At 39.8% G+C, this 12169-nt stretch overlaps 1 protein-coding gene across 4 annotated transcripts in view; it reads right to left on the bottom strand.

The window, feature by feature from the left end:
* Nucleotides 1-2663: 2663 nt before the first annotated feature.
* Nucleotides 2664-12169, bottom strand: part of RABEP1 (rabaptin, RAB GTPase binding effector protein 1) — a 49345-nt gene continuing 39839 nt past the window's right edge. For all 4 annotated transcript variants that reach the window (XM_074923211.1, XM_074923215.1, XM_074923214.1 and 1 more), the window contains 8 exons: nucleotides 11626-11742; nucleotides 10276-10374; nucleotides 8689-8829; nucleotides 7780-7969; nucleotides 7429-7484; nucleotides 6431-6529; nucleotides 5446-5562; nucleotides 2664-3303 (listed from right to left, as the gene is read on the bottom strand). In XM_074923211.1, the coding sequence (XP_074779312.1) occupies nucleotides 3202-3303; nucleotides 5446-5562; nucleotides 6431-6529; nucleotides 7429-7484; nucleotides 7780-7969; nucleotides 8689-8829; nucleotides 10276-10374; nucleotides 11626-11742 (921 nt within the window). In that variant the 3' untranslated portion in view covers nucleotides 2664-3201. The remainder of the gene's footprint in view (nucleotides 3304-5445; nucleotides 5563-6430; nucleotides 6530-7428; nucleotides 7485-7779; nucleotides 7970-8688; nucleotides 8830-10275; nucleotides 10375-11625; nucleotides 11743-12169) is intronic.

Raw genomic sequence — 12169 nt, 5'->3', positions numbered from 1 at the left:
TTGGCACACGCTGTTTTGTTTTTAAAGGCCCCTTTAAGTTTCTTCAGTTTGAGTTCAGCAGAAGCTTGAGTTACTGCTTCGGAAGCTGCGCTGCCCTTCCCCAGGAGGGGCAGCCCCCGGGGTCAGCAGCACAGCTGGCTGTAGCAAGCACATCTTCCACCACTGCTGGGAACAGTCATATTTCCAATTTAAAAGTCAGAAATTGTTAAAAAGGTACCTTCTGAAGTGGCATCAGTTGGTGAAAAAGGTCACACATGCTCCAACTCTAAAACGGTCACAGCTGGTACTTAAACAGGAGTAAAGGTGTTCAGGTGCACGATGGAATAAGGTGGTAAGAAGGGAAACGACCGCACAGCGATTGTACTCCCTTCCTCTCCAAACCAAACAGAATTCCCCTCCGCCTCGCACGGTGCCCAGTTTAGGAGCAGGGAAGCTGGCAGGCAGGTGGCTGTTCCAGTGAATTCTCCTCTCAGTCCCCTCACACCCGACCGTGGGCACCTCTGGCTTCCTCTAACCAGCCAAGGCGCCGGCGCTGCCCGCTCAGGCAGAACTGTCACGCAGCCCGTGTCTGCTCCTGAGATCACCCACTCACCTGCGAGACACCCCCAGCAACCCCTGCACCCATGGGAAGCCACGTCAACCGTCTGTAAAAATACACTAAGGAAAAGCCACACCAGCCCTGTTCAGTTAGAAACAAAACGGTCAGCCACGGCCGGGGTTGTTGAGAGCAGGCAGGAAGGCCGGGCTGCTCAGAACAGCACTGCCACAGGCCCAGGGGGATGCTGAAAGGCCCTTAACAGCCGCTTGCCTCACACTCTCGCACTAGCCCAGAAACTCAACCAAAAAAGTCTTTTTCTGTGTAAGTCTTCAGGTGCATTTCCTCAAGTGTTCAGCTTGCTGAAGAGACGGACAGGATTGGTTGTAGTTCTGCCACACAACAGGGCTTCCTTAAACACCGCCGCACAGGTTAAGTACCAGTAACCAGTTTTAGGAGTTAGTTTTGGGAAGGAAGGGAACGTAGGAAAAAGCATTTCATTCTGCAGCTCCCGTCGAAGGCCTGTGCTTTTTAATTCAAAGTTTATTCAACAGATCAGGACCCTAAACTTCGGAAAACTGCAGGTGAAACGTCTGGTATTGGACTTAGGCATCAGGAGGCAGCTGCTGTCACCTCACGGTTCAGCAAATAGTGAAAAAGGTTAAAACCCCCAAATCTGGCAATAGCCAATTCATAGAGAACCTAAGCCACATTTCGGTTTCACTTTTAAGTGAAATTAAGTGTCATCTTAAGGAGATGACAACTCTGCCCTCTATTAGTCATGATTAAGGTAGAAAAAATGGCTTTTGAGTGCCAGGATTAAGAAAGGAATTAATTGCAAGGGTAAATAAAATGCTTTAATTCTTGCAGTGAGTGACAAGGAATTGAGCTCGTATGCTTCTTTTTGGCTGTTTTTAAGGCTTTCCTCTTCAAAACCACTGATTCTAACTTCATGTTAGTAGCAGTATATACACTGCTAAAAATAGGGCTTAAGCACTTAAAATATAGTCATGTGCATTACAGTTTGGAGCATTTTCTGTCACTTCTGGTCTTCTTCAACACCTTCAGATCTATGTAAAGTATGTAAAGAAAATCAATAAGCAATGGAGGAAAGTCCAAGTTACAAATTTTGGACAGCAGTGACCTGCTCCTTCAGCCTCCTTTTTTTTAATTGAGTTGTAAGTAGGGGCCAGTTCAAGAACTCAGTTTGCCCCACCAGTATTAAAAACACCCACAACTGCACATGAAACCATCGCTATCCAACTGTGGGCATGAAATTCCAACAAAAGGAGAAAAAGGAGGAGGAATGGTCATGTTACTGCCACACATTTATAGAACAAGAAACCTAAACCCAGCACCTGATTGATCACAAGAATTTCTTGCCTCTGCTGTCACATTACAGTGTTAATTTGTCTGGTTCTATGTGGGAGCCAACTCTGAGCAATACCATGGTACCATACTGAGTAAGAGATGCACTGTACCTTTCAAACTTGAACCAGCAGAATAATGCAGCTCCTTCGCACTTGTGCTCTGGGGCTGAGAGTGCAATCACTGCTTCGCACACTAATATGCCGACCCAGAAGAGAGGGGTCGAGCCGGCTGCTTCACTCAGCACCTTCCCCTCACATGTTCCAGCAAAAGCTAGCAACTCTGCATCTGGTGTCACCCACCGGGCAAAGCAAGCAGACCTGCGTAACCCCCATGTCAATGCTCAGACAATGAAGAGGATTTTTGTTTGGGTTTTGTGGGTTTTTTCTTGTTTTGGTTTGGTTTTTTGCTCTTTGTTTTTAAACAGAAGGGATTACAGGTACTGCTCAGCTTTACAGATGAGAAAGAACCAGTTGTAGTTCCATATTCTAAGCAACATTTGTGAAAAGAGATTACAAAACAGTGCATTTCTTGTGCTTTTCTTTAAGTATCAGAATTCAATGTAGAAATTTCAAGGAGCTAAATTCTCAGTACATTTTTCATTTTTTTGGATGAGCATTTATCTGCTCAGGAGACACACAGCTCACTCATGTCCACCACATTTCAGCAGCATTCAGATTCTTCAACACAAAGTCAATGGTTAAAAAAAAACCCAAACCCAAAACAGTACTGAGTTATGAAATAAGATCAATATCCAGTGTCCTGCTAATAAAGTCATATTTTAATATAAAATATTCATACAGCATACTCTACACCTCATTCTCTCTGCTAGCTGAATACTGTTACTGACTATTCAAACAGAAAAACTTCAACCACTTTGCTCTTCAATGTTTTGGAGGGACAATATGGTTTCCAGCAGCTACTTTGATCACAGTAGTGGGGGGAAAGGAAAGAGGGAAAGACAGGGGTAAATGTTCCAAAACTCTCTATTAGGTTACGAAGTCGGCTGAAAGAGGGGAAGTTTTTCAGAATGTAAGGACTGATCCCACTCAGTGGAACACGAAACACCACACTCATTAGTGTTTCCATTAGACAGTTCTCCTTCCTATACTGCAAGTCACCCTCATGCTCTCTTCCTGCCCAGTACGAAACCTTTTTCCCCCTCTAGAAACAAAACTTAGTCATTGCTCCCCTCTGTTGTCTTCTGCTCGTTCGGTTAGAGTTAAATAATAATTAATGTTGCTATAAAGATGAGTTAAAAACCCCAAATGCAGCCTTGGAGCCCGCTCATCAGGGTGTCATGTTTCGGGAAGCTGATTAATGTCCGTCAGTTTTGTGTCATTCAGGATTGCACGGATTCTCTCCAGGGAATCTGCCTGCCGGATCCGCTCCAGCTGCACCTACAGAAAACCAACAGACACCACTGAGCTAGCAACATGTGTCAAAGCAGGACCAGACCCACAACCAGAACTGAGCCAACAGGCCACGTTAGCAACCCCTAGTACCTGTGCAAGCAGGAGAGAGGGCAAATTACCATTGCTGAAAACTGCAAGGCGTGAAGAAGCACAAGCTTAATTTAGAACCAAGAATGGGAGGAACAAAGACGTAAGGCAGTTGTGTTTTTACAATAAAAAGCCACTTTCTGTGGGGGCTCAAGCAAACCTTCATCTTCACTCTGTTTTGCTTAATAACCAGTCACCAACACCACAGCGGCCAACCCAGAGAAGATGTACAAAGCAACATCAACTTTCACAGAAGGAATGTAAAGAAGTGCAGACCTGCCTAACATGGTCTTCAAGCCTCCCAAGATCAAAGCTAAAATGCTCTTGGAGGAAACATCCCATTAACAAGCTCGCTCCTGTTATTTGCTTTTCCAATAATCCATCTTAAGCTATTTTTCATATGCTGAAAAAGCACCCAGCAAAATTGTGTTGAAATTAATGCAAAGAGATCACAATTACTTTTAAATTTTTTTTTCCACATTTTTTTACACTAGGATCTGGGCTTTCAGTTGTAAATTCTCAACTAGTGGTTAACTGATTTTTAGCCCTTCTGCATTGTTGATTTGGCCAGTGGACACCTCACACTAGCGACAGTCCACTAACAAGGTCAAGGAAGGAAATAACCGTGTCTGGCTGTCAAGAAACCAAAATCCTCATTTGATGGTAATATCTCACATTACACAGCCGATCTTGTACTGTGTAGGTGGAGATGGCACAAAACAATATTTAAACTGAAAGCACCAACTGCTGAGAAACTAATGTGTAATAACTGCTAAGGGGCAGAAAGAAGACACAAAATAAAGAGCTACAACATTCTTACAGAGCTCATTACTGAAGGACTACTAAACTACCTGCAAGTTTTGAAGATGTGTGGTGCATTCTTCCAAAGTGGTGTGTATGTTTTTGCTCTAAGAACTGCATAAACCAGTGCATGCAATACTTTAAAAAAAAAAAAAAAAAAAAAAGAGACAATGACAGGCAAGAAGCAACTTCACTAGCAGGACAATTCAATGGTTTCCTTTGTCCTACCTACTCCTCCAGAAACAGCTAGAACAGAAGAGGACAGTTCCCTATTGTCCATCCAGCTAAACTGTCTAGTAAACAATCTCCTGTGTTCCTGTTTTAGTCTTCCAAATAAACCTGAACACTTCACTCAAAAAATTCGTGTTTTTAATTCCACTGAATTTCATTGAGCAGACTGGCCAAGAACTCAAAAGAGACAGTGCTGAAATTCAGTACCTCCTTTGTGAGCAAGATTCCTAGTAAGCTGGAATGTGAGGGGGAATGAAAATTCTAAAAAACACAGACACTGAAGGTAAGACCAGTCTAGCCTGGCTTCTTGAGGAGACAGTTAGTCACTCTGCAAACACAAAAACTGCAGGTCTCTTTGTGCTCTCTACATTTAACAAAGAGACGAGCCTGCCAAACTGCAATTAGCCTCAATGAACACCCCTGCCAAAACTTCAGCCACCTCTCAGTACCTCATTGCCAACCACAGGTTCCAGATTTTGGAGGAAATACAAGGATAGCAACAGTGACAATAGCAAGGATAAGACTTTTAGATAGTATAAATAGAAAGCAGAAAACATAATATGAGGAACCATTTCATATATTCGTATCGAACAGTACAAGTTCCATACTTTCTCCTCAAATATTTGCACTCTAATAATTTGATATGAAAAGTAACATACTGGAAAAACAACAGGAGATGGACAATGAAATACCAGGGTCTATAGGCACCATCATTTATGGCTCTCTACAGTTTTTTAGCACAATAATTGTATATCTTTGCTGCTGAGAATCAGCTGGAATCAAGTAATGAGAATAAAATCCCCAATAGGTTTTAATATTAACCTCATACTAGGAAAACTTGATCCATTTATTATAGTAAAGTTAAAAATAGTTCATAAAACCCACAAAAATTTAAAAAATTCATAAAATTTAAAAAAATCATAAAAACCCACAAAATTTACAACTGCTACTTCTTATTTTACAGTTCTGAAGAAGTAGCACCTTACAAACCGATTGCACGTCCCTTACCTGAAGCGTCTGAGAAAGCTTTACAAAATCTCTCTGCACTTGCTCACTGACATCTAATTCAGTCTGCAACCGCTGAGCTTTATTCTTCTCTTCAAATACCAGCTGTTCAAGGTTTGCCTAAAGAGAAAAAGATGCTTTACGTTAAGTTTAAACTGAATAAAAAATAAACTTGTATAAACTGATTAAAACATGATATTAGAGAAAAAAACGTGGTTATTCTCAGAGTCCAGGCAAGAAATTAAACCACTCTTTCTACACCTCAGTTTTTCTAACCACAAAATCAAGGGCTAATACCCATCAGACAAACATTCTCATTAGACTGGTTAAAGCACGAAAAAGCCACATGTCTTCTAACAGCACTATGTCCGAGGATCTCAAAATAAAAAAGCAGATTTCTGAGTTTTAATGAAACATGACCATAGACAAAGGGCAGTAATCTGCTGGTGAAAATGTGACTATTTTGACTAAAACTCAAGACAGCAAGAAAGTCTTTGGGGAAGGGGAAAAAAACCCCACAACAACAACAACAACAACAACAACAACAACAACAAAACACCACAGAGAGAGAGCAGAAAAAAAAAAATTAATCAGACCACAATTAATTCATCTGACTGCCAAAGTAGGGCTCCTTCCTACAGCAACAACCAAACAATATTTATTCAAAAGGATCAAAGCATTCAAACCAAGGTTTGGTTAGGCAGGAAGCTTTCTATATGCAGAAATGTTACTGAAGCCTTACATTGGAAGACAATCCAAAAGAGATATTTAAGTTTGCAGCAATTCAGATCCACCACTTTACAAATCCAAGCGCAAAGTGATTGGGATGAGGATTTAAACCACATTCAGTGGACACTATTTCACTGCCAGAATCTTATGAACGTTCGAAAGCTTCCTTTTTCATACTTATGTAGTGACATATTCTCTGACCACAGTTTGATCATCATAAGAGATGCATATATACTTCATACCCAGACATCATAGCTACCTTTGCTGCGGTCTCCTTCTTAAGCTGTTCTTCTAGAGTGTTTTTTGCTTCCTGCAAACTCTCCAGCTGCTGCAGGTTTTCCTGCGAAGAACTTTCCAACTATATTACAATAATAAAAAAAGTATTAACTCAACCTCCTAACATTTCAACTTCTCACAGTCCCTGCTTAGAGGAAGTGTAGCCTAAGTGTCTTTCCTGGGACTCAGGAATACAGCTAAATAAACTCTTCTAGGGACATAGAAAACACCTAAATAACATCTCTTTCTCTCAACTTCTTTCTTTTTGGAGCTGGAGAGAAACAGCCAAACTTGACATTTAGGTTATTATTAGGTAGCTTAATATTAGTTAGGAATTAGTCAACCCAATATTTAAGTTACAGATTAATAAACAGACAAAACACTTTTTAAGGAACAGAACTATGAATGTGTCCTAGTCCTACACTGGCATCAATACAGCTATTCTGTCCTTCAAAGTTCCAGGCATGACCTTATGCGTTTTCTTTGAAATGGTGACAGAAAGCCACTCAGGTGCATCCACACTCTTGATTGATACCAAGAGCTGCAATAGACTGAGAGTGTCCAGTACAGTGTCAGTGCCTTCAGTAAGAAAATCTGTGTTAATGCATAGACTGGTGTTCCTTCCTACAGAAAGGAAAAGTTATCCATGCAAATAAGCTGGCCCTCCAGCATCCCACAAGCATGCTGAGGTGAAGGAACAATAATGTTACGTGTTTCAGAACTCTCTCCTTAGTTCAGCTCTCTTTCCATCCCAATACTGGGCATACTAAACATCATACAGAGGTACATCTAAAGTGTTACTGACCCATCAAAGGCAGATGGAAAAAAAAAGCTCATTTTCTCTAATATGAAGAGAGGTTGATGCCAAAGACATTCAACACAGTGTCACTGATAGAACTAGCAGAAAAAAAGAATCCTATTCTCTTTGTTTAAAAAAAAACCCAACAAAACCAAAGATCCCACAGCAGAAGGGCTTCTTACCTGTTCCTTTTCCACTTTTATTCTTTCCAGTTCAGCTTTTAAATTGGAAATGGAGGCTGAAAAACAAGAATATTAAAGCTTAAATGCAAGAAAAATACAGGAAACTGGACATATCCTGTTTACTTCTGTTAATATTTAAAGGAGAATTAAGTGTGTGCTACATCAATGGTACCTCAAAGGTAAACAAATAATTGTACTTCTGTTTTCAACTGCACAGCTTTGATGTATCTAGTGTCAAAAATGGGACAGTATTTAAAATTCAGATAAGTCTAGCTATCACAAAATCAAGTCTTCACTTATCTTACTAGATTTCTAATATTCCCGTTTTGAGACTATTTTAGCCCTGCTCACCTATTTCTTCTTTGCAATTCTCTATTTCCAGCTGTAGAGTTTCTTCTAGATTTTCTTTCAAATATTGTTCGGCTTGAATCTGTTCTTTTAAGAACAAAATCTCGGCCTTAAGCTTCTCCTCAAGGTGATCTGCTGCTGTCCGCACACCAATTATGTCTTCACGATATTTTACAATCAGCTCACGAAGCTCCTGAATCAATGATTAGCAAAGATCTGTATTATGATTTTCAGCTACAGACAGTACTATATTTATCAGCATACAAAGTCAAAGCTATGCTACCACGAGGTTTGTCCCACCATACCAGATCTTGCATCCAGCAAGGTATTAAAACAAAATCGCATACAGTTTGCTTGGCCAGGGTAAATGGAGAACGTGTAAAGATTGATAGCTCCACATGCTTATGACCCTCTCCCCCTGCCCTTCACCCCCCACAATCTTTTAAGCTCAACGTGCTTGAGCATAAGGGAGTGGCCATGAAAAGGATGACAAGGCTTATCATTATTCAAGGCTCAGGATTATTACTGGTCTTAACACCTGGACAGAAAATTAAAGTGACTGACTTGGCTTAATTTATTGAATCAGTATCTACATTGGAGCCATGGTGACTGAACATTTGTGTGCCCTGTTGGAAAATACAGCTTAAACTAGCTGAACTGGGATAAACGCACACTCTGCTAACAACAGAGCAGTTGTCAGGCCATAGTTAATTCATTTTATTATTATCTAGCCATGATAGATAATGGACCTTTATGGGATCAGACTGCTGCTTTTGTACATCACAGATTTCAGGGTTAAAATCCAGACTATTGTTCAGTACGTTATTTAAGTCAGCTTTTTGATAAAGAAGATTCTTCCAGAGAGATCTAGTCACATGCATTATTTGTGTTAAGGATTTAAAAATGTTTTACCTCTGCTGCTTCTGGCAGTATGAAATCTTCAGCCTGCTGTAAAGACACATGCAAGCTATGTTTTCCTTGAAGACTTTCATTATCTTTTTGCAGTCTCACCAGCTCTTCTGAAACCTGCTCCCTTGACTGTGTCAGGACAGCCTGCAATGCAAAGAAAAGCATAAATTCTCACTTAGGGTCATGCTCAGATCTCTTCATGCCCCATTTACTATCATTGCTTTCAAAAGTCTGGTGAATTGATATTCTTTGTGAAGAAGAGAAACAAAATGATTGTGTGGATCAACATGATCAGTTCTCTCTTGCCTGGCCTATGCACCAGAAATAAAGACAAGATCAATGTTAACTGTACAGACAGATAGGAGGAAGCAAGTGATAAATACAGCATTGTTAAGCCTCTCAGTTTTCTTTTGTGTTTATCCACCAGCTAGCTGTGCTCATGGAGGAGGGGCAGGAGGGAAATCACATGTGGTTTCGGGAACTGGCAGTGATGTTTATTAAAAATCACCCAACAACTCAGCTGTAAAATCAGATTGTTCAGAAACCTTAAACATTCACCCTGAAACTTTCAATGGTAGGTGTCTGCCTCCCACTGTCTTTTGAGGAAAACATCAAAACAGCTGATCCCTTGTAAAGAAAAAGGATTAAGAAAATATAGTTCTGCTTGCATTACAAAAGAAAAAAAAAATCCAGTGAACTTTGAGAGGAATGATTGCTCTGCTGTGGGGAAACAGGGACTTGAACTCTGACAGCAGCTGCCTTTTGTATTATAGGTGGACAGCATAAAAAGCATATTCAGATCAATACATTTCCTGACTCTTCTGCATCTCCATTAGGCGTGCTCTCATGCAGAACATCAACAGGACATTTCTGCAAGCACTGTCCTGATGTCCTACAGACAGTCCCAGACTCTAGAAATGCAATACTGGGATTCATGAGAACAAATGCTGTGCCAAGGAGAAAAAGAGGAAACTTGATTCTAATATAGAAGAGAATGAATTGCTCTAAGGAAGTTAGACTTTGCCCTAGAAAACGAGGTCCTATTCTTATTCTCTGGCTTAATTCTTACAAGATGCTCCAAACAGTCTAAAAAAAAAAAAAAAAAGAAAAAGAAAGTTCCCATGCTATCTGTTCTTGGGCATTAGGGCTGATATTTTAAGTCTAACCTGTGAAAACACTGAGCATTCATCTCAAAGTCAAGAAAATACTCACTAGTGACAGTACTTGTGCTATATCCTAAAAAAATTGTCTTGAGAACCTATTTTGTCTTCAGATCTGAGGTGAAATAAGATACTAAATGGGCATGGAATGTACATGATTAATAAAGGGGAGAAGAACTTGACTAGTGATCTCCATATTAATCAATGCGCATACTCACAGAAAGCCTGACAGACTGACCCTACAAACTGTTACAGATCAGACACTTGCTGTCAGAGCTCACTTGATCAGTATCTTTACATATTAAGATACACAGCTCTCTCTAGCTAAGCTTGGCTGTGCAACAAGACAAAGTCTTTTACAAACACAGCAAGCTCCAAAGGTTAGACAAACAGTGCTGTTTGAGTGATCTCTGGGCTTAAGCTCTCTTACCATTTGCTCCTGGACACTTCTCTTTGCTTGTGAGAACGCCTGCTGCAGTTCGCTGAGGAAGTTCTCCGACTTCTGACATTTAGCCATAAGCAAAGAGATCTTAAAAAAAGAAAACCCACAGAGACAAAGATATAAAGCATGAAACAGATCCTGAAGAAGAAATAACCATTTAAGTTCTCTTGCCTGTTATCTTTGCTAACATATACTTTGAAATTTCAAATTAATCCACTAAATGTTGTTAATTCCTTACTCAGTAAAGCAGTAACACAGCTCAAGTCAGTAAGAAGAGATACTGTGCTTCTGTACCAATATACTTATATTCTAATTTACAAACTCTAAAACCAAAATAAACAGTTAATTCTAATCAAATGTAAGCCAGTTCAGAGACCCTGAAGGGAAACTGCAGAACTGCTACTTAAGTTCCCAGCATTTTCTTGAAGGTAAACTAGTTTTTTTGTACTTTTTTCTGAAACCACAGATCTTCAAAAACTTTACAATTTAAGTCATTTTACAACAACACAGATTTAACTGTAAGATTAAGCATTACTTAAGTGCAGCCTGGTACAGTCAAAAGAACAAATGTATAAACATATTGCTGTCATCTAAGGCAGACTTTGTCTAATGACTACTGTTTTCTTAGTAAGAAAAAAAACACTGGCTGGGATGGGAGAGAAAAAGTCAGCTCAAGTGAAGTAAATTCAATGTCTTGTACACAGCATTTACCTATTATGGTAATCTTTAATAGGCAAAAGATAACGATTTAAAAAAAACCCCAAACAAACAACAAAACAACTTATGACTACCACATATCCTATTTGGTCCCATTGTTTCAGAAGAGTTATGTACACACCTCAGACTGAAAAATTTTTTCAGCAGGCTATTATTTTAAAGAAGCCTAGCACATACTTTGGACCAACTACTGTTACTGCCTGCTCAGCTACTCAATACCCATATGTCTTCACCACAAGTCCACTAACTGGCTGTCATGTATTGACGAGAGCGAGTGGACAGTGAGCAAGAACACAGGGCTACTTTTGCATGTTTGAGTGATTTCATACACAGGCCTCTTCAAAACTCAAAACCTACTTGAATTACAATAACCACCCCTGTAACAGATTTCAAGAATGGAGATGAAACTTTAGGGACAAAACTGGATAACATATTAGAGATATGTCAGACTTATCTAGAAACTGACAGACTCAGCTGGAGCATAACTAGAGCTAGAAATACTCATTTTTGATGTCTCTACAGCAGGTAATTCATCCATATCTAACAGAAGATGAATTCTTGTTACATACTTTTGAATAATATTTCATGATTCCTACCATCCTGATTACAAAATGCTTGTACCTGATTAGAGGAGTCTTCAGCACTTTGTTTCATGTAATCCTCCAATTCCTGTTTATCTTTCATTGTCTTTTCCAGCTGGTCATTAGCCTGCCTTAACATCACCTGCAGCTTTTTCACCTGTGTTGTTACAACAAAATAATTTAATTTTCCATTCTTTTGGGGAGCATTTATTTCCTGAACACAAATATAACCTATCCCACCACAAAACAAAATCCCTCAAACCCCTATGCAACCAAGAAGTTCCTTTCTTGTTTGGAAACACCCTGCATCCCAGATCACACCTACAGGGTGGGACATCAACCTGCACTGGACCATTGCCATGTAATGACTTCAATCACTTATTTCAAAGCGGAATGTGACTCATGCCTTCCATACTCATCTGAAAATTGTTCTTCAGTACATGGCAGGAAACAAACATCCTCCTTTACAGTCATTTTATGCTGTTAGGATGAGGTCCTCTAACTTTTCATTTGCTGCTAACAATTTTTGCAGTATCAAAGATAAAATTTAATGCATGACAAGCATTTTAGAATATAAATTATGA

Source organism: Athene noctua, chromosome 19 (assembly GCF_965140245.1).
Source record: "Athene noctua chromosome 19, bAthNoc1.hap1.1, whole genome shotgun sequence".
NCBI classification, from domain to species: Eukaryota; Metazoa; Chordata; class Aves; order Strigiformes; family Strigidae; genus Athene; species Athene noctua.
The sequence above is the reverse complement of the archived record's forward strand: the minus strand, read 5'-3'. Positions and strand labels throughout refer to the sequence as shown.